The sequence below is a fragment of the Cebidichthys violaceus genome, unplaced genomic scaffold (genome assembly GCF_023349555.1).
Source record: "Cebidichthys violaceus isolate CVI_PGR_0920_01 unplaced genomic scaffold, fCebVio1.0.p SCAF_8, whole genome shotgun sequence".
In the NCBI taxonomy this organism is placed as follows: Eukaryota; Metazoa; Chordata; class Actinopteri; order Perciformes; family Stichaeidae; genus Cebidichthys; species Cebidichthys violaceus.
In genome coordinates this window covers 2,786,176-2,808,490 of record NW_027176964.1, presented here as the reverse complement: position 1 = coordinate 2,808,490, position 22,315 = coordinate 2,786,176, and the positions used below count along the sequence as shown (strand labels likewise).

The 22,315-nt window shown below is 39.5% G+C and overlaps 1 protein-coding gene across 1 annotated transcript; it reads left to right on the top strand.

The window, feature by feature from the left end:
- Window positions 1-166: 166 nt before the first annotated feature.
- tmem68 (transmembrane protein 68) lies at window positions 167-12,236 on the top strand. Its single transcript, XM_068701403.1, has 9 exons — window positions 167-327; window positions 787-915; window positions 2,041-2,214; window positions 3,408-3,507; window positions 5,182-5,349; window positions 7,480-7,673; window positions 9,188-9,248; window positions 10,239-10,378; window positions 11,553-12,236. The coding sequence occupies exons 2-9, from the start codon at window positions 856-858 to the stop codon at window positions 11,655-11,657; spliced, it is 1,002 nt and encodes a 333-aa protein (XP_068557504.1). The 5' UTR covers window positions 167-327; window positions 787-855; the 3' UTR covers window positions 11,658-12,236.
- Window positions 12,237-22,315: the final 10,079 nt, after the last annotated feature.

Here is a 22,315-nt window from a genome sequence, read left to right as displayed (position 1 = left end):
ATATTACATTATTAACGGTACTTATTTGTTTTTGTTCTTTTATTTTGAAGTCTACGTGTCAAACAGGAAGTTAAAGTTTTGTCGCTGCTAAGTGGAACTCATCTATCTGTCCGCTGTTTTCAGGGGACGCAACACTCTGTAGTGTCACAGTTAAAGCGTTCCGGAGTTAGCGACAGGACAGTTGTTAGCTAACAAATATATATATATATGTATTATATATATGTATATATGTATATGTATACATGTTATGCTAGGTTAGCTAACACTAAATAAACAGTGGCGTGTTTTGTCATGGTTCTGTTCACAGAGTAGCTGTCTAGGTCTAAGGTAACGTTTTCTGTGTTTATTCTATGTTGAGTAATTAGGTGACGTTGGCTGTTGACGTAAACACTGAAGGCTTGCTGTCAACTCTCAGATTTAGCTCTCTTCTGCTCAGTTAACGTGGCGTTAGGTAGCTCACTGTTTACCACAAGTCCTGTACTCATTGCTAAGAGTGTAACGTTACACTAAATATAGCTTCGATGAAAGCATTATGCAACACAGCTGTAATTTGATTCAGTGCCACAAATAGGGCTGGGTGTCGTGACTGTCGTGCCATTCAAAACCGATTTTATTTATATTACGAATTATTATTATTATTACAAAAGGCACGTTGTTCAATACATCTTTATTGACAAACAATAAACCCCCTCAGATGTACGTTAATTTCCCTAACACAGACAGCTGACCATAAGCTAAATGAAATGCAGTGTAATTGAGCTATTGTTTTCCTCTCCTCTCCCTCAGTTACTGGTGTGTAAGCAGATGCTCTCCATGCAGTGTGTTCCTTCTCCTTGAGGCTGACCACAGAGCAGGATGTCGGACAGTGGGAACCAGTCCTGTCTGATGGGAGCAGAGGACACTGTCTCCTTCCTGGTAGGAACCCTGTCCACTCAGTATTTACACTTACAACACGGTTGCTGTCCATAAGAAGAAAAGAAAAAAGTGCTTTATTAATCCCTCTTGGGGAAATTCTAACACATACACACACACTCATTGGAGTTACAGGGCTGCCACATAATCTGCGCTCCAAGCAATTTGGGGTTCAGCGCGTTGCTCAAGGGAACCCCGGCAGTGCCCAGGAAGTGAACTGGCACCTCTTCATCCACCAACATGGTCCGATCTGGACTTGAAACTGCCCCCCCCCCCAAAAAAAAAAAATATATATTTGGCTCATCCAGATTGCTTTCAGTTAAATTTTAAGGAATTGGATTTTTTTCTTTTTCAAATTGTCTGAATATAGTGTGTCTGTGTGTCTGTGTGTCTACTGTGCACTGTGCTGTTTAATGTGCCTGCTTAAAAAGGTCAGTTCACCCAAATCACAAAGATGCTCCTATTTAACCTGATGTGTGAACAGCTATTAGGGTGTTGGAAGCATCAACGTTGTAATTATTATTCTGTCTGATTCCTAGAGCTCATATTAAACCCAGGAATAATTAGTACCATTCCAAGACATCCTGTAACATCTGTGTTGCCTAACACAGAGGTAGGTGAGGTGCTTGTCGCTCGCAGGGAGCCAACGAGTCACCGCTAGAGTTGTCATCGACACCAGCGTCACTTGGTGAAACATTATTAATTATGATTGTGAGGAATTATTAACAGTGAACATAGACGGACAGTCTCCTAAATGAATTTCTAACGGAAATGGTTTCAAATGAAAAACAGTAAGTTTGTCTTTCTAACGATACGAAAACATTCATATTTGTCATAGAATCGAATAGAACCAAAATCACTGGTCAAGATGTCTGTGCCCCTTTATTATAAGTATTGCGGTGCTTTTTTAAGAACAAATGTCCGCGACCCAGTCACAATGGTACCACGACTAATCCTTGTGCACTGATTGCAGATCCGAAAGCAGGGTTTAAGCATCTGTTCGGATTGACACATCTGGTTTTCTAACCCCAGATGTGCTCCGTAGAAACCATCATGGGAATCCGTCCGATAGCTGTTCAGACGTGTCGGTCTGGACCGAAGTATTGACCCGTCTGTCTCGGTCCACAGGTGTGTGTGTTCCACGCGTGTGAGGACTGGGCCGGCATTGGTCAGCTGGAGGACTACCTGAGTGTTTTGGAGTACCTGCTGTGGGTCTTCACCCCTCTGGTTGTCGTCTTCATCCTGCCCTTCCTCATCGTCATCCTCCTTTACCTCTCCATACTCTTCCTTCATGTCTACAAGGTAGAAACCGCTCTTTGCACAACCTGCACTGAGTCACCAGTGTACGCCAGTTCATGTCATTCACCAAATGTTACAAGCACCCACAAATGTAGGTGAAGAATGGTTGCTGCTACTCACATTTAATAATGTATCAGCTGTCATTTTACATAATAGCAAAACCAGAAGAGGCAAACAGCAGGGACATGTAGCTCTGCACTTCACTCTGTAAATTATCTTGTAACTTTACATGTTGGTCTCATTTTTGAAGAATGGAATGCTACCAGTTATGGTCCTGTGTCTAATGTTACATTTAGTATATGTATTTGCAATGTACTGTATGAGAGGGGTATATAAGAAGATACTTAAAATAAGGCACTGTCAGCCTAACCAGATGTGTTATTTGACATTGATCTCCTGTTTCATCTCCTCATTCATTCAGTCCGTATCAGTCCGCATTTCAGTGAAGGTGTTTAACTTTACTCCATTTGTTGAAGTTGCTGAAATAAAGTCACTTAATGCCGTTGAACCAAGATCCAAATATATATATATATATATATATATATATATATATATATATATATATATAATATTTAAAATCCACTGTATTTGAACCTTTAAATCACCAATCACATTATTACTGGATCAGATTGTGAGCTTACAATCATCAATCTTCTCACTATATCTTTTATCCTCAGTTGCTGGTCCCTGTGTTTTGTCCTAACACACAGCCAGAGGCCACCACTTTATCATAGTCTGGTAAATGATGAATTAATGGACAACACTGAATTAAACCTAATTGTACACTTTTCGCCTTTCTGACTCCGGCTCTTGTTTAGAGATAAATGAGCACAGTCCTTATACATCGTGCATGCATTAATATCTCTATTTCCACTGGATTAAAATGGAGGCTCTGTTGCCATGGTGAATCTGGGAATCGGAGCTTCATTGTCGATGGCTTCTTTCTTTCTCTACAAATGAGCTTAGCTCAGAGTGAACCAACTCAGAGTTGACTGAACCAACTCTGACCAGCTGTTCTGGAACTGAAAGCTCAGAGTTTCCCATCTCTGGGTTAGTTCACTCAGAGTTCAGGGTTAAACTCAGAGTTTGTTAAACCTGCTATCTGAAACGGGGCCCAGGCTGTTAAAAATCTCTTGCTGTTGTCCTGTCTTGCCTCGTCCTTGGGTCATGTCTTTTCTGATGTTTTCTTCTAACAGAGGAAGAATCAGCTGAGGGAGGCTTACTGCAACAACCTGTGGGATGGAGCCAGGAAGACCCTGGCCACTCTGTGGGACGGACATGGAGCCATATGGCATGGTAAGACACCACGGGCTTCATTTACTGAAGATGTGTGGCATCCTTTTGATTCCGTCTCTACAGATAACATTTCTTACAACTGCTGCCTTGCAATAGAAATATGTTGTTTGTGTTTATCAGTAGTATTCTTACAGTTAACACAACTCTAATGTGTATTTACTTGTGGCTTCCTCTTCCTGTTTCTCTCCCTGAGGCACAATATTCTTATATTTTTTTGTGCTTTATTTTTAATTTCTTTTTTGAATTAATCGAAACAGGTATTGATGTAAAACATGTATATGCATTGTTATGTATGTATGGAGCAAAGAGGGCAAAAAAGGACAAAACAAAGACCAGGGTTTCTCTATGTTCTGTGCTTGCTAGTTATTATATGAATAGTCACGATAAAGCTATAGTTACTTCTTAAAGGCAGAAGCACTAAACTGCCACTCATGGGGTCTGAGTTTGCAATAATGTCTTGCTGTACAGATTTCTGGTTCAAAGTGGTGGAAAGGATCACTCCATGTGTAAATGTTCGGTTTTTAAACCTTTTTTAACAATTCATATTTACTCACTCTAATACTGTGGAAAATAGGCTAGAGCATAATTGTTTACAAAATGTGTCTACAATAAGTATCATATATAATAATGAAACAGTGATGTTTGTTATTGGTATATAGGGTCATCTCACTACCAGATTGTAACACAATTCCATTTGTGTTAACAGACGGTATAGCAGTGTGGAACCTCTGGTGGCTGTTTAACTTAACTTTGGATTTCCTATTTCTGAAGGAAAATTAATTTCATTACTTTATTATTGTAAGTGATGATTCACGACAAGGTGGGGGCAGAATATGAGAAATATGAATCAGCAAATATTTTAAATAATATACTTATATATGTTTTCCTCTCACATTATGATCCCCTATTGAAATACATTCCATCATAAAGTGCCTCCTATTTTATCTCAATATACTTAAAACAGGGTTATTTATATGGGTTTTGTTGAATTGTATAAAGTGTCACAAACCGGGCCAAACGGCCAAGACAAAAAAAGAAAGGACTTCCTGTTTTTGGATAGACTGTATTTAGTTGTGTTTTCTCACTTTGCAGCCTTTTTTTCAGAATGCTATACATATTTTTGAAAAATTAGTCAATATGCTTTCCTCATTATTTCTGCCAGGCATAAGCCTGTGGGGAGATCATGCATTCAGTTGTGTGTGAGTTCACGTGTGTCTGTCTGTCCGTCCACAGCTAATCTTGCATACTACTGGACCCAGCAGCCTAATATTTCTTGTGCTAATATTTGACTGTATGCTCAACGACTTGTCATTGTTACAATGATTCATACTTTTTGAAAAACTTTTAGCTTGTTTTATACTGTCATTCACTGCTGACTCATTCCTCTTAACCGGCTGGTAAGACACACACGTGACCAACAACTGCTTCAGTAGCAAAAGGCATGTCAGGAAAACTAGCTATTTCATTGCAGGCCACGTGTTGGCCTTTGCCGTGGCTCAAAAACTGACATCCATAGAAAAGTTTGGTCTGATTTTGATCCAGAGCATCTGCAGAATAATTCCATAACCGATATGTTAGGATTTACTAAAGTTAGGCACAATACCAGATAAATAAATCTGTACTTATTGACTTTTAATGGAATAATATGTATGCTTCATGTACTCTGTGTTCCAGGTTATGAGATCCATGGCATGGAAAATATCCCTGACAAAGGACCGGCACTGATAGTTTACTATCATGGAGCCATTCCCATCGATTACTATTACTTTCTTGCCAATGTTATCATCCAGAAGGGACGGCCCTGCCACTCTGTAGCTGACCACCTCCTCTTCAAGATCCCAGGTATTCGCACTGTTTCACACATGAATGCATACACTACCAATCCCCACAAGTACTGCTGATCTCCTTTTATGTTCACCGTATGTTTTGGTTTACTTTTCAATTAGATTTTTTTCTCATAAATTATGGCTTAACCCAAACTAAAGAGTTGAAACCAGGCGGCAACATCCAGTTCTGCTGAGTGAAGCAAATGCTGAAGTGTCTTAATACTTGCATTCTCTCTACTGACCAACAGGGGGCGACTCCTCTGGTTGTATAGAAGTCTATGAGAAAATGACTCTAGTTCTCTCTTGGTTATTACCTCAGTAAACATTGTAAACATGAGTTTTTGATCTCAATCTCTAGTTCCAAGTCTTCTTCAATACAGCATGATGTTCATTTAGTAAATTATGGTCCATTTAGAGTCAAATAGACCATAAAGCAGGGTATGCTTTAGGGCGGGGCTACTGTGATTGACAGGTCGCTGCCATATCTGGCATCTCTACGTACACTCCTCTGCATTCCAAATATGGTCACTTACGTTGATTGGTTGCGGCCATAATCCATGATGGTGGCGCCGAACTCAAGGTTTCTAAACAGCAGACCACAAAACAGTGGGTGATGTCGCCATGACTACATCCACTTCTTGTATACAGTCTATGGTTGAAACACTATCTTCATCTTTACATCAACCATACAAGTCCACTGTTTAGATTTTCACTTAAGTATTATATTTGTTTAATATTCTTAATTATGAAAATAGAGGAAAAAAAACACTCCCAACCAAATACAAAAAGTGTGACTGACTACAGAAAGTGTTTGCACTCAAATAAATCAGAGCCATCTTTGGATTCTATTTTCTGCTTTTCTGTTCAGCGTGAGCCTTTTTAAATGTTTGGGTTGACACTTGTTAACCAAATTTAGTGAAAAACAAAGCAGAGACACAGTGCAACTCTTATGCCAGAATCCGATTACATGACAGTCAGATGATGTTTCTACTAGAAAGTCGTGGGGCGTCGGGATGGAATGGCAATGAGTATCAGGTGTCGCTGTTTTTATTCTGGGACGCGTGAAAGCGTCCTGGCAAAAGGACTACCCTAATTTTTGGTTGGCCCCTTTGTCAAGAACCACTTATCGCTTGTTAACTACAAGTAAGTGGAAAAGACTTTGGATGTAACTATATATCCAGCATCCAGCAGCAACAGTGAAATGCAGTCAATGTATGTAAAGACATACTCGACTCCACCGAGCCCTGAAATGCAGAGCGCTGTTTGCTTGTTTATTCAAAGTTTATTAATATCGAACGTTTCGCATGTCCAAACATCCAACTTTTGACACTGCACGTTGTTGGGTCTCCAGCAATACGCCCACACACACACACACATACACACAGAGATTCCTTGCTTTGTAGTTTGATGTTGGGTAACCAATAGGAGCAAAGAGCACTCAGGGGCCTTCCATCGACGTACACCCATTTGTGGGTGTGATGTCACCCTCTGCACCCATATTACACATATCATTACTGTATGTCTTATGACTTAGATTCTCTTTGTTTTTACTTGTGTGATTTTTCTTTTTATACATATTTAATGAGCATTGTTTGGGAGCATCGGAGACTTTTGTTGCCAACAGCAGCTCCTATGTAATTGTTGATGTATGACTATAAAGAGTCCACCTTCACAGTTCAGTCACTATGAATGACTCCAGCTGCACCACCATTCAGAAAACCCTGATGACACAGAACCATTTGTTGTCAGTGCCGTCATGTGGCACGGTGAAGTCTGTTTCTGGCACCCTTCTGTTCACCTCTGTACATCACACACGTCAGTAAATCTCGACCAAGCCCCAGTGTGAACACTAATCCGACACAGCGACCGTCTCAAAGGACAATCATCCTACAGTCTTACCCTGGCATTAGCCCTCAACACAAGTCAGTATGTGACCACATATTTGAAAATAACTTTCAGTACGTTTACGTTTGTCATGTTATGAATTTCAGGTGAGCCATGAAAAACATTTGGGTTTATGTATTTATGTAATTTTTTCTCACTTTTTTTAAGATACTAGCTTTATCTTAATTTTTTTTAATCTTCACCTCAGCTCTTTCTTATTTTATTGTATCTTTACTTTTATCATCCTGTCCCGTTCCTCCAGGTTTCAAGTTACTGTTGGAGGTGTTCAGTGTGATCCACGGTCCTCAGGAGGAGTGTGTGCGGGCTCTGAGGAGTGGTCACCTGTTGGGGATTTCTCCAGGTGGAGTGCGGGAGGCTCTGTTCAGTGATGAGACCTACCCTCTCCTCTGGGGCAAACGCAAAGGCTTCGCCCAGGTCGCCATCGACTCTCAAGTGGTGCGTTGTGCTTCCTGAAATCTACCGTCACTGTCAGTCAGGGCTTTTGTCAAAGTTTCAACCTGGAGTGCACGACATTGTAGATAACATTCACATTATAAATCTTAAAGGTATAGAATGTACATTTTCAGCATTAAAATGTACAAAAACGACTTGACCTATGGTATATTATAATATATATAATATCTCTTGAGTTGTGTGCAAACTTTATTTTTAATACAGTTTTAGGCCACATTTTTCCGATAATTTTTTTGGTTGTTTTTAACTAGGTATTTTGGCTAGATGATGGATTTTAGTCATTGGACGTTTGGATCTTAAGTTATGAGAGAGACAAGCTGATGGCAGCTTGGCTCGCAGCCCCTCCGGGACGTCCTGTGTCCGCCAAACAGCAGATTTATACAACACCTTTATTCAGTGTTTAACTGGTTTAAGTCACCGCGTCCGTTGATTTTGGAGAGGAGGAGACCTCTGTAGTAAAAAACCTTCTGCGGGATGAACGCTGAAGGAATCCTACTTGGGAAAAGCTGACTGCCCGGCGCTGTGGTGTAACTGAATGTCTGTCTCCTGGCAAAAAATTCTTGAAAACATGCGTCGTTTTCTGTTTGTGCCACTTTGGATTTAATCCAATAAACAAACTATCAAAATGCACACGGACCCTGTACCTTAATGTGATTGACAAGCCTTCTGGGCAGCCCTACTTCTGGGTCCTCTCATGTCGGACTGAGGACAGATTGGACCGCACAGTGACTCACTATTGCCTCTGGAGGTGCTAGTGGTACTACAAGACAGGACGGGCCGGGGCTAGCTGGTTAGCATGCTCAATTCAGAAGATACCTCTGCTTCACAATACATAAATGTCTCTGACATGACGTCAACATTGTAACCTCTACACATTGTGTTGATCATGTTAGTTCATTCTATGAATGTTTTAAACTTAAATTCTGACCACATTGCACCTTTTAATTGAAAATTGTCAATATGGAAAAATATTGTTTAATTTATCTGTTTAAGTAGTTGGTACTGAATCTCCTAGCATAATTACCCACTGCAAATACAAACAAGTATTGCATGTTTTAGTCTCCGACATGTAAATGCAGCTGACCAGCAGAAGTTCATATGAAGTGTGATGATAGTGGGCCTTTGGGACCAATGTTCTGGCTGGTAGAAAATACAAAATATGTCACAAATGTATGCAGTGGTTCATCATCAGATGACCATGTGGTCATTTGTATATTTTCACACTAAAAACAGCCCGCTAAACATTCACGGATGTGCAACTTATTTCGTGGGAAAAACCGACCAGGAATGCCAACCCAGAGAAGTTAGTCATTGTTTGCCTATGTGCATGTATTAAATGTCTAAAGCTTAGTGCCTCACACACAAACAATGCCAGGTTAGTGTCATAATTCACCGTCTAATTGCAGCATCTGTTTTATTCATGTTAGAAATGTGCAGTGTACGTATAAAGCCCTCCTCTCTAAACTTCTCTTTCTCTTGCTCTCCCTGTCTTCCAGCCAGTAATTCCAATGTTTACTCAAAATCTGCGGGAAGGCTTCAGATCGCTGGGAACACTCAGTAAGTGTAGAAGCAAGTTCAAATCTCTAAGATAGTGCCACCAAGCTGAGTAAGGAAGACACAGCACAGGACATTGCATACACAAATTGTTGTATCCAGCTGTATGGAGAGTGTTTCCTCTATAATCTATTGAGAAACATCGGATTTTGAGTATTTGTGTATGTGGGATATGGGTGTGAAAATAATCTAATAACATAAAATAAGTGTGTGTTCATGGTAATGAAGGCACTTGTCACCCAGTGCAACAGTGTGGCTCATTTACGTGTTGGTAATAGTTTAGGGCAACAATGTAGCTGCCCGATATATATATCTATATCTATATCTATATATACAGTGGATATAAAAAGTCTACACACCCCTGTGAAAATGCCAGGTTTTTGTGATGTAAAAAAAATGAGACAAAGATAAAACATGTCAGAACGTTTTTCACCTTTAATATGACCTATAATGTGAACAATTCAATTGAAAAACAAACTGAAATCTTTTCGGGGGAAAAATAAAAAAATAAAATAACCTGGTTGCATAAATATGCATAAGCACACCCTGAAACTAATACTTTGTTGAAACACCTTTTGATTTTATTACAGCACTCAGTCTTTTTGGGTAGGAGTCTATTAGCATGGCACATCTTGACTTGGCAATATTTGCCCACTCTTCTTTGCAAAAACGCTCCAAATCTGTCAGATTGCGTGGGCACAGCCCTCTTCAGATCACCCCACAGATTCCAAAACTGAAAGTACCCACTGTATATATATATATATATATATATATATGTATCAGGCTTTGATACACACACAATACTTGTTAGTGGATACTTTTTAAAAATATAGTTCTCACAATATGGTAGCAAGGGCAGTGTGCTGACCTGACTGAATGAATATGATATGAATGTGATGCTAACCTGTTCATTTGTCATCTTCTGCAGTCTTTTTATATTTCTCCATGTAAAATTCTGTCTGTCCGTGTCTCTCTCTGTGTCTCTGTCGTCAGGATTTTTCCGCTGGCTGTATGAGAGGTTTCGCCTCCCCATTGCTCCTATTTATGGTGGGTTCCCTGTGAAGTTTCGGACCTTCCTCGGTGACCCCATCCCGTACGACCCCAACGTAAACGCTGCAGAGCTGGCAGAGAAAGTCAGTATTCATTCTTCTTCTCTTCTCCTCAAATCATGTGAGCATTTGATTACAAATTACCTGTCAACAGTTAGAACAGTTGACTGTTAGTGGAGTTTTAAAGGTCAGTATAATAACGATAGTTTGGAGCAGGAGAAAAGCAGATAGCTGATTAATCGGCCGATACCTATCAAGAGATGCGGGGATGAGGAGGTTGTCTGACTTGGGGACCTCAGGTTAGCGTCCCTCCTCTTTGCAGATGATGTGGTTCTGTTGGCTCCTTCAGAACCTCCAGGGGGTTTGCAGCAGATTGTGAAGCGGTCGTGATGAGAGTCAATACCTCCAAGTCTGAGGTCATGTTCTCTGCCGGAAAACGGTGGATTGCACCCTCTGGGTTTGGGGTGAGTCGCTGCCCCAAGCGAGCAAGTATCCCAGGGTCTTGTTCACGGGTGAGATGGACAGGCGGTTCGGTGCTGTGTCAGCAGTGCTGCGGGCGTTGTACCGGACCGTTATGGTGAAGAGGGAGCTGAGCCGGAAGGCAAAGCTCTCAGTTAACCAGTCCATCTACGTTCCGACCCTCACCTATGGTCATGAGCTTTGGGTAGTGACCGAAAGAATGAGATCACAGATACAAGCTGCCTTCGTAGGGTGGCTGGGCTCAGTCTTAGATGTGGGGTGATGAGCTCAGACATCCGGAGGGAGCTCGGAGTAGAGCCGCTGCTCCATCGTGTCAAAAGGGGCCAGCTGAGGTGGTTAGGGCCTCTGATCGAGATGAGCTCCTGGAGGCCTCCCTTTAGAGGTTTTCCGAGTACGTCCAACTGGTAAGAGGCCCCGAGGTAGACCCAGAACACGCTGCAGAGATTATATATCTTGTCTGAGCTGGTAACGCCTCGGGGTTTCCCAGGAAGAAAAGTGTTGCTGGTGAGAGGGACCTCTCTTAGCAGAGACCCGGATAATAGGAAGATGATGGATGGATGGAAGGAATTTTCAGCATCAACATCTAGTGTACAGAAAATAATTAATTTTTTGTGTTTTTTTTGCAGCATTAAGTAAACAAACTTGCATTCATTTAATGAATTATCTATCAACCAGGCACAGTGCAAATATCAGCACTCTGATTGTGATGTCCTGCAGGATGTTTGTAATACTGTGAGAAAAGCACCAACCATTCATACACAGTGCTGTTGCTCTGCAGGTGCAGCAGGCAGTTCAGTCTCTGATAAACCAGCACCAGCAGATCCCAGGGAACATTCTGAGAGCCTTGCTGGAGAGATTTCACACCAAACACAAAGACCATTAACAACAGCAGTACAACAACGGAGACAAACTATCCAGTGTGTGACCAAAAGGACACGTCCCATTGGCTCAGACGGCTGCAGTGTGCACAGGTTTGGTGGAACATGTTGGAATATTTGCACAGCTTTCATCACTGCTTCCGAACTGCAGCTGCTGAGGTTCCACATATATGTTTTTTGTATCGCACGTTCCTGATATGTTTCCTTGCGGACGTCGACTCCCTTTTCCATCTGATGAATCTGCTTAAAAGCTAGACTTCCTGAAGTTGTGATATTGGACTTGACATTAATTATACCTCAAAAAATGAATGAAATGAAAGGATCATTATAGGCACAATATCTAATTTGTTGTGTTCGATATCTTAATTAATTACTATATGGTCAAGATAGAAGATGGACCTTATAGGACTGATCTGTGGGCTGATTGGTGGGTTGAACTTTCTGGTTCTGGTTGTTGTAGATGTTCTCTGTAAATATATGGGATTCAGGCAATTTCTTCTTTGAAAACGTTGATATAAGTACAATAATGTCAGCAAGAGATTCTTAATCTTGGTTAGTCAATAAATGTGGTGTATTGTCCATGCCTATAGATTGCAGTGACTGTGCAGACACTTGCTTGTCATGATAAACCTTGCAGTTGACTTGGACTTGGAGCAAACAGTGGTTATGGTGTGGTCACACCAAACGCACAGTGAACTTTTCGCACGGTGCAACGGCATACAAAGTCAATGCAAAGATGTGACTGGACTCAAATGTAGGAATACACAAAACTTGTGTACTTTGCATGTTTGCCCAAGTTGACATTTTTCAATGCTTTAGTCTACAGGACTCTTTCTTTTATTCTAAATTACTGGAAATTGTCCCAATAATTAAAAGAAAAATAATCTTACAAAGGGCAATTTAACTTGGTGTATAATTATAGGGAGAAGGGGAAAGTTCTTTCGTCCAGCTAACATGTAAACACTCAAATGAAAAGGTATTTACCAACTGAACATCTAACACCTTAAACTAGTCATTCAATAGGTACTTACTCAGAAAAGATCCAGGAAGTCAATGGACTGGATAAAGCGTTCCCTAAAGAACCTTTAAAAATGTGTCAGTTCCTCAGTAATGAATAAGTCCCAGTTCTATTTTATTCCTTTCACTAAACTTAGTTTTACTCACTCTACAGTATAATGAGTCTTATTACACTGCCAGTGACAGATGTGATATCTCAATAGTTTCTGGCTTGGTGTACATTAACAGAGGCTGAACAAAATAACTAGAACCCCAGAGGCTGTTAAATGTTGATTCATCTACCTGTTAATTTGTGAAGCTGTAGGTTATGTTGTATAAAATTACATCATATTGTGAGGTGTTCCTATTATTTTGTACAGAGGCCCTGAGAGGTAAGTGAGAAAAAAATCGTGGGATCCATTTTCTAAGTCTGATCAAAATAGTTTTCTCGACTGTGTTTATGACATAGACTGTCTATATAAGAAGTGGACGTAGTCACCGTGACGACACCCATTGGTTGGTGGACAGTTTAGAAGCCTTGAGTTTGGTGTTTTGGTCATTGCCAACTTGTCTTTTTACAACCAGACGTGACATGAGTGGGTGGAGCTTAGTACACCCAAACACTGAATACATTTTTTTAGGTGACCAAAATGTTAAAATTAACTGTCATAACCTGAAAATACAAAAAAACGGACAACTTCTGGATGGAAAGAAATCGCTGTGATAGCGACCTGTCAATCACAAGGTAGCCCCTCCCTAAAGCATACCCTGCTTTATGGTCTGTTTGACTCTAAATGGACCATAATTCACTAAATGAACATCATGCTGTATTGAAGAAGACTTGAAACTAGAGATTGAGGCCATAAACTCATGTTTACAATGTTTACTGAGGTAATAAATCAAGAGAGAAGTAGAGTCATTTTCTCATAGACTTCTATACAACCAGAGGAGTCGCCCCCTGATGGACACTAGAGAGAATGCAGCTTTAAGACGCCTCCTCATTGGATTCACTTTTCAGAACTGGAGGTTGCCGTCTGGTTGATGACTTTAAAACAGGTGAAAGAAAATGTTTTGCCACTGTAATCTTTTTTTTTAAATCCTTAATCTTTTTTTTTATCTGTGAAACAGATATTGTGTTTAGAGTGCTTGGAGAAGCTGGAAGAAAACATGAAAGCTTTTAGTCCTATTTAGAACATGTAGTGGTGAACTTTAGCCTCTTGAAACCAAAATGAATATTACAATAAACACTTGATCCTGACAAGAGGAATACCTGTTTTCACAGATGATAAAGAATGATTCTGGCAAAACCATTTTTTCAGCTGTTAAGTCATTAAACATGGAAAACTATTTTGATCAGACTTAGAAAATGGATCACCAGATTGTCTTTTTCTTACTTGCCTCTCAGGTTTTCCGTAATTTTGTTCTATTTTGCTCAAATATTTGTTAATATTTCCAATAGAATTTGGCTTCAAAATTAACCAAGTCCCAGGCATATATGGTAGATAACTCATATTATGAATATTTCTTATTGTCAATGAACCGTCCACTGTTAACTGAGCGATATTTCTGGTGTGAATCCAGACTGTAAGGACTCTGAGTTCCCTGAGATTTTTAGTGTCTTCCGGTACAGTGCTGCAGGAATGACGTATGTGTGTAGGCCAGCTTCAGAAGTAAATGGATTATTGCAGAAAATAAAAACAATCATGAGAGGGATATTTACTGAAGTACTTTATCATAGAACAAAAGGTTAAAATCTCTTAAGCTTGTGTTAAACACAGACCTTATTTTAGACGTCTAACCCAAAACCCATTGACTTTGAGAGAAGAGAAACGGAAGTGCAAAAATGCTGACTCATTTCTGGCTTTTAGGAACCATTCCTGCACCACTGTATTGTAATACAATTTAAACATTTTGAATTTGAAATATTCTAATAATATTGATCAGACTGATTCCATGGCGATTACAGTGACTGAGAATTTGGTGCTTTTCTCTTTTATATATGTTGGACTGTAGACATACGAAGACAGGAACTTATGATATGCATTTAATTTTTTACATTTTACAAATTGAACAATAATTTGATTAATTAAAAGAAAACTGGTGATTAATCAATGATGAATCATTAGTCGTACAGCTACAAATAGCAGTGGACTGCATGTGCCATACCTCTGAAAATGCCAAAGAGATGTGAGAGGTGAGAAGTCATTAGTTTGAGCTGATGCAGTAGATGCCTTAACTGAATAAACTAAGACTATAGAATAGAACGATATTTAGTAAAAGAGGGAGAATCATGCTCACAAAAAAACGGAATATGCTGAGATGTAAAATGTATTCAAAATAAAATACAATTATTGAGAACGACAAAATAGATGACACATTAATGGCAATTTTAGTCCTTAAAATCCTCTGTCAGGCAGTTCCAACAGCTCAGAGATGAGAGCCCAAAGCTGTCTGACCACATTTCACTTTAGAATAACTCATAAGTTCATAAAGACAAAAAAACTTCAGTGACGCACACTGACAGTGAGGAGTTGCCCTGAGCGATTACATTGAAACATGTTTAGCAGCTGCCGTCTGCAGCGTTCTCCCTCAATACTGGAACATTCATTTAGAGCCGCCTCGTCACGCAGACACAAAAACATGAGAAAATGGGGTTGAAAAATACCGAAGCTTCCCTTTAAATAGAAATGATGATCTGCAAAAGAGTCTTGAGCTGAATTTAAGTAAATAAGATTAAACTGAACGATCACTGAAGGAAAACTTGTGTGTGTGTGTGTGTGTGTGTGTGTGTGTGTGTGTGTGTGTGTGTGTGTGTGTGTGTGTGTGTGTGTGTGTGTGTGTGTGTGTGTGTGTGTGTGTGTGTGTGTGTGAGTGAGTGAGCTCTTACAGCCAGAAAAACAGCCTGTCGTGAAACTCAACTATGGTCTCACTGTAATATTTATCATATCCGTACAAATACTGATCGATCACTTTATCGTGTGCATGCATGAGTATGTAAATATTGTGATTCAACAAATGGATTTTGCACACGTAGTTGTCAAAGTTTCACTGCCAATTCAGATTTTTTTCATTTCATCTTCTAAAGAAGCCTCTGTGAGACCAAGTGTGCTTTTGAGTGACGTCTAACTGGATGCTTTCCTTCTGTGAACTTCTGTGTTGCCTTTTTCCATATTTATGTTGTTGGTTTTGAGATGATCTAACATGTCTTTTAAGACTGTTGCACTTTTAAATATTAAGATACACTTCAACCTGTTAATAAATCTATTTTATTAAGATGTTTCATGTAAATTCCTTCCTTCTGTTTATTCTATCAACTGTATAAATCAGTATTTTTTGCATATCTCATCCAATATGCCAGGTGCAAGATACCAGGAACTTCATGTCAAGAACTGTAGCATTTCATTTGTAGTAGTTGATGTGAATGGGGCTTGGACTTATTCAAAATGTTCCCCTCGTTCTGACTCTGAAACACACTTTTTATGAATGCTTTTAATGTTGTTGATTTAAGTTCTTAAAAAAAAAAAAGTTACATTTATTTTGAATCTTGTTTTTATCCACACCACCTGTCTGAGGTGCCGGGGAGAAAGTCCGCGTGGGGCATCAGCGTGCTGGAGGTTTCCTAGCATGTAGCAGGCTGTAAGGAGCTGCTTCAATGTTTTCTCCTTTTTTAAGCCACCAGAGGGCACTTCATCTCATATTCTCTACCAGAGGGCACTTTATCACGTTTTCTCTACTGGGTTTTTAATTGTATCAAAACATAGCACCAGCTTCTGTTAATATTAATTGTTTAAGCCACAGAAATTGCAACGACGAGTTAGTGCCACTGCTGAGAAAGGGAAAGTTGAAAAGTAAAAAGTAAATATTCTCTCCGGGTTCTCCCGCTTCCTTCCACAGTCCAAAGATGATGATTGATGACTCTGAATTGTGCATGTGAATGGTCGTCTCTCTTTATGCATCAGCCCTGCTACAGAACAGAGCCCAGCAGACCAGGTAACGCAACAGACGACCGGAGACAGGGGACACAGGGTTACACTGGGGGAACATCCCAAGTCTCTTAATTGTCATTTCCTCGCTCCTCTCTCCTCGCATGGTTTCCTCCATGCATCCCTGGTGGGAGGGACTAAGACGCAAGGAAAGGACCCAAGTGAGGGAAACAGAGATGCAATTAAGAGACTTGGGATGTACCCTGGGAGGGTGCAGGTGACGAGACACAGCAGGGTACATCCTCTTGTGATTTGCAGACAATCACAAAGGCGGGAAACAGACAAGGGCAGGAAGTGAGGTTAACACAGGACACAAGAGGCAGGGAAAGTCAAAAAACAACGGAAGGAACAACTAAATAAAACCCAAAACCGTGACAATTCTGCTATTTATAATTTATTGTATTTGGTAAACCAACTTCTCACCCTTTTTGTCACATTTTTCATGTTTCTTGTTGCAGCCTTCTGCCCACTGTGACCAAGGTTTGGCGCTTGGGCTAACCTCTGGTCTTCACATCTGGGAGAGGTTTTGCATTGCATTATTTGTCTTAATTCTAAGAGAACAAAATGTTATTTTTAGAATTTGGATGGAAATATTCCTCCAATACTACATGCTGACCTTTCAATCCTCAAAAACAAGAATATAAAGATAAATAAATGATTCCATTTCCAGAATCTTCAAGCTTACAGAATAAATGCAAGAACAAATGAAAGATCTTGAAGCCAGAAAAATTACCACAGTGTACTTTATTAAATGAATTTTGGTAGTTTGTGTTGCATTAGATTCAAATAAAAATTTACAAAAATCCCATATATACAAAAATTCAATTTTGATCATGTTTATCACTCTTGATTTATTTTTACAATAAAATGTACTTTTTCCCCATTGAAAGAATTTTAGCACTTCAGACTTTCATCACACAATGCAACTTACTGAAAAGACCAATATTTTTTTGTCTTAAACATTTGTATCTTTTTTAAATACACCACATACACCACATTTATCATTTTTTTCTCTGTAGTATATCGTCATAGTTACAGCCATCATGGTGGCATCAAACCTCTAAAGACACCCTTCACAGTCAGAACTTTTTTTAGCGTGTACACTTTGCATACATTTATTTACAGATAAGCTTTTAAGTTGATCAGTTCACTATCTGTGGTGTCCATGTTCAACCATCTCTCTAAACAGACATCTGTACAGAATGATTATACAAGTGTGACTGGAATCCTAGCAGTATCCACCTGCTGGTTACTGTGCTTCTACTAAAGCTGAGTTATCTCCTCTCTAACTGGTGCACGGATCTTGTTCTGACCATCCAAACTAAATACCAATTTCCTCTGGTTACACAGCCGTGAGCTGAGAGTGAAGCAGTTTACTCCTCTGTTGTGTTTGGCTGGTGTATCCAGACCTCTACAGCAGAGCTTTGATCCGTTACAGCTGGCGAACAGAGACAGCCTCAGGGGCCGAGACGCTCACAAGAAACACGGCCTGTGACCAAAGACGTGTGTGTCGGTGTGTTGTGCTTGATGTGGACAGCCTGGTCACACTTCGAGTGCATCAAATACCAACACTTGGACAGTAGCCCTCGGCGTCTTGATACTGATGTGCAAGGCAAACTTGAGCGTCTGTCTGAGACCGCCAGGTGTTACTGTGTCAAGATACTACACATAAGACTGGCCAAGCAGGAAAGTATGACAAGTGGGGATGAGATCGCGTTGTTCTACACACATGTGATTCTAAAGGTGGGATAGAATGGATCATGACACGAATTAAGGCATACTATAATCACACTTACTTGTTATAAATGTCTTGTTGTTTGATGTATGATGGTTTTGATACCACATTATAAATGTATTATGTCCCTGATGTTTGTACCCTGGTGTTCCTTCTGACAGTTACTGAAATTAAGCACAAAACCCAGAAACAATTAATTGAGATGTTTGTGAATTTTTTGAATAACCTTTACTTTGGCTGTCTTAGTTTGTAGGCTATAACATCGCAGGATGAAAAAGTGCAGCTAAAAGCAGCTGAGGCAGAGAAGGATAAACGGAAACATTTTCCTTCAGTGACTAAGACACAACGGGAATGTAATGGGAAATGTTTTTTGAGTGTTGGGATCCTCTACAGTGCGCATTCATTTCTTTACAGCTACAGCACTGTCACAAATGATGCCTGGATTTACAACCAAACAATCACCAGTCAGCCATGTTTCCTTCAGCTGGACACAAAGCTTTTCATCTGAGAGGATGGAGGACCGAAGTCGATACAGCCTCCCTATTGGACAACGGCTCAGTTATAGTATAAGCACAGTAACTGCTGTTGACACATTATTATTGAATAGTGTAAAAAGAACACACACACAAATTCCAACCCCCCCCCTCACACACACACACACACACACACACACACACACACCACGGGCTAACCCCAAAATCAAGCTGTGCTTTCAGTACAGACTCAAACAATGTCCTGGATGATGAGGTCGAAATAAAGACACAAATATTCTTTTTAAGGCAAACAAAACATAGAAAGCAGCTTTTAAGAGTTATGAGCAGAGTGAGCGACAGGGTCTGTCGATGTGTCACGTCCTGCAGTGAGCAGAATACCCACCACCAATCAGAAGATGTGGAACATGAATAGAGGATTCACCTGTCTATGACAGAGAGATTAGACAAATCTTGAGGCAGACCAAAGCCCTCCTTCTTAAATGGCTCTTTTCAATATACTTAGCTTTACCGAAAGAAATATTAAACCAAGGGCCAGATTCATGAAAAACTGTGCATGGAAGTTCAGCGCTGACATGCGTGTTCATGATTTATGACCAATTAAAATGCAGAAAGAGAATTCTTATTGACAGATAGATGACAAATTCAAAACGATTTCAAACAAAAATGAATGAATGAGTGAAACCACTTTAATGAGATGGAAATTGTATTTTTTTCATCTGGAAAATCAGTACATAATTGAAATTCAAGTTAAAAAAGCAGTTTGCAATTTCAGTTTGGCACGTCTGCATTATGTTTGTGTTAAGCTTTGGTACGGAAGCATCGAGAGGCAAGTGAGAAAGAACATTCTGGTGATCCATTTTCTAAGTCATTTCTCTCCTGTGCTTATGACTTAAGAACTAGTGAAAAAAAGCTTTTGTCAGGATAATAATTTTAAGTTTCCATTATTTGTCTTTTCGTCAAACAGATGAGAGAATGTTTTGCCAGGTGAGTGTAGAGTTTGTAGTTGTGATACTCATTTTGTCCACAAGAGGCTGAAGTGCCTCCATGTTCTAAGTAGGACTAAAAGCTTCATGTTTTCTTCCAGTTGTTTTTAATTTCTCCATGCACTCTAAACTCAAGGTGCATACAATGTGTGTTAAAAATGTGATGTTAAGAAAACATGAACGCTCTGAGTCCTATTTAGAACACTGGTGGTGCACTTCAGACTCTTATGGCAACAACATATTTCTTGTAACTTTTTTTCCTCTGGGGTAAAAAAGTAACTTAGATAAATCTTTTTTTTTTTCACCCGGCAAAAAATAATTCCCCAACTGAAAAACCATAAAAACTAAGAAACTTATAAAAGTAATCCTGGCAAAACTTTTTTTTTTCACCAGTTCTTAAGTTAAAGATACATTCAGATCAGACTTTGAAAATGGATTAACAGAATTATTTTCTCTCACTTGCCTCTCACGGCTTCCGTACATTGGGAGTACACTGAATGTGATTTGTTAATGGATTTTTCCATTTCATTTTGAGAAATTGTATTTTCAGTGTTATTCTCGTCCTTACAAAAACAGGGACCTGTGTATCTCCTGCGCTACAGAAGGAAATGCACTGCAAATGAGGAGGAGGGTATTCTGTCTATGAAACAAACTGAGGTAGCTTTATGTTAAGTATCAGTACACATCATATATAGTATATCAGTATACGTGTATGTTAGTTCATGAGTTGGCTACACCGGATTTGGGAGACACTGCAAATAAACTTCCATAAGATGCTTTGGCATCCCCAAATAATATAAGGCTGCATTTACACAGAAGAAATGGCCTTCTTAACCTTCAATCATACTTTCTCATGAAGATTCCGTCCACGTACTGTTTCCTTTTAGCAACTGTCTGGCAAACAAACTGAACTTTTATTGCATGAACTTTTGAAAGAAGTTTTTTTCACAACCAGAATGTCGGCAGATAAACCCATGAGGACCTCTGCTGGTGAATTAGGTCAATACAGATAGCTTTTCTGCTGTCGTAATTCCACTAAAGATAAGTCATTCTGAAACTGTGCTTTAGTTAAATAAAACATCATGTCTACCTTACCCACAATGCACCTCGACCACTGACAGTTCAGTTGGAAATTCAGATGTGTTATGCTTGAGGCTGGGTATCGTTTAAGAAGTGAAGACGCCAGTACCAATAGCTGTGCCCTAAAAGTGATACCGATACCCATCACGTGAATGGAGGCTGTGTGTCCCACTGCACTGCACAGCGCTCTCAAGTGATTAGCGCCGATAATGTCGTCCCGTGTTGTTGCAAAAGTGTAAATTAATCCCTAGTAATGCTAGTAGAGGCTAATGGATCCTGCAGCTTATATTCACCAGTAGGCGACTCTCCAAATCCAGTGGACTTTGACGTGGACAGTTTAAAAAAAAAAGCCAAAGCTCAAAATTAAGTAGAAGGAATAAAATAAAATAAAAATGTCAAAACAAGAGAAACAGCCATTAACAAAATTGTTATCTATAAACTGCTCAGTGTAGTCAAACAACACACTAATGAGAACTCACTGGCAACAAGGCAAATGAATAAGCCTAAACAGTATGTATTTAAGTCATGTGACTTAAGGTTCAATATACTGAAAGAATAAGACACTTGAAAACATAAAATTACCTTCACAAACTTAAAGAACCATACCACTGTTTTTGAAAATTTCAGCTCTAACTACACATTATTCATATTTCTACAACCATTTTCAGATGCAGGCTGTACATTGATAGATTTTTGAGTGTATTTTGCCCACAGTTCCAGGCCTCCATTGGTTTCCATTCACAATATGAAACCGTAATTAAAAGTACAGATAGATTTCAAAGGTCTGCACTCCAATACCTTACAACAATAACTTTGACAATAATGACTATAGATGACGTTCACTTGATTACAAAATTGAAAAAAAGAGTTTATACCATATTGCAATTGTGGGGAAATAATGCTCTGGAACACTAGAAAAAGTACATTCAAATTTCTGAAACAAAGCAGCTTGGTTTTCAAAATGATTGGCTGTGACATAAATGAGATATGGCTAAAACATGCAAAACTGCTGGTATGGTCGGTTCATGAGCATAAAAATATGTTGAAATCCTTCTATTACTTGTTGGACTTTTCCAGCACCAACAAAATACAATTATCCTAAAAACGAACTAGCATTTTAAAAGTGTATCTAATGAGAAAACCGCAAATAATAGCTGGAACATTCTCCATATTTGCTGGGAAAGTGGATCATGTAAACACGTCCATCTGGTTCTCTCTGTGGTCTGTACATTTTCTGTATACTTTACTACACACAAATCCTCTGTTTAGTGCTATATATTTTAACCAAAAGAATAAGATGATCAAGTTTATTTAAGTTTTGGACATTATCTATAATTACTTGCAACAGAATTAAGACTTCATACAGAAAATTAAGGACCAGCTGAGGGGAGA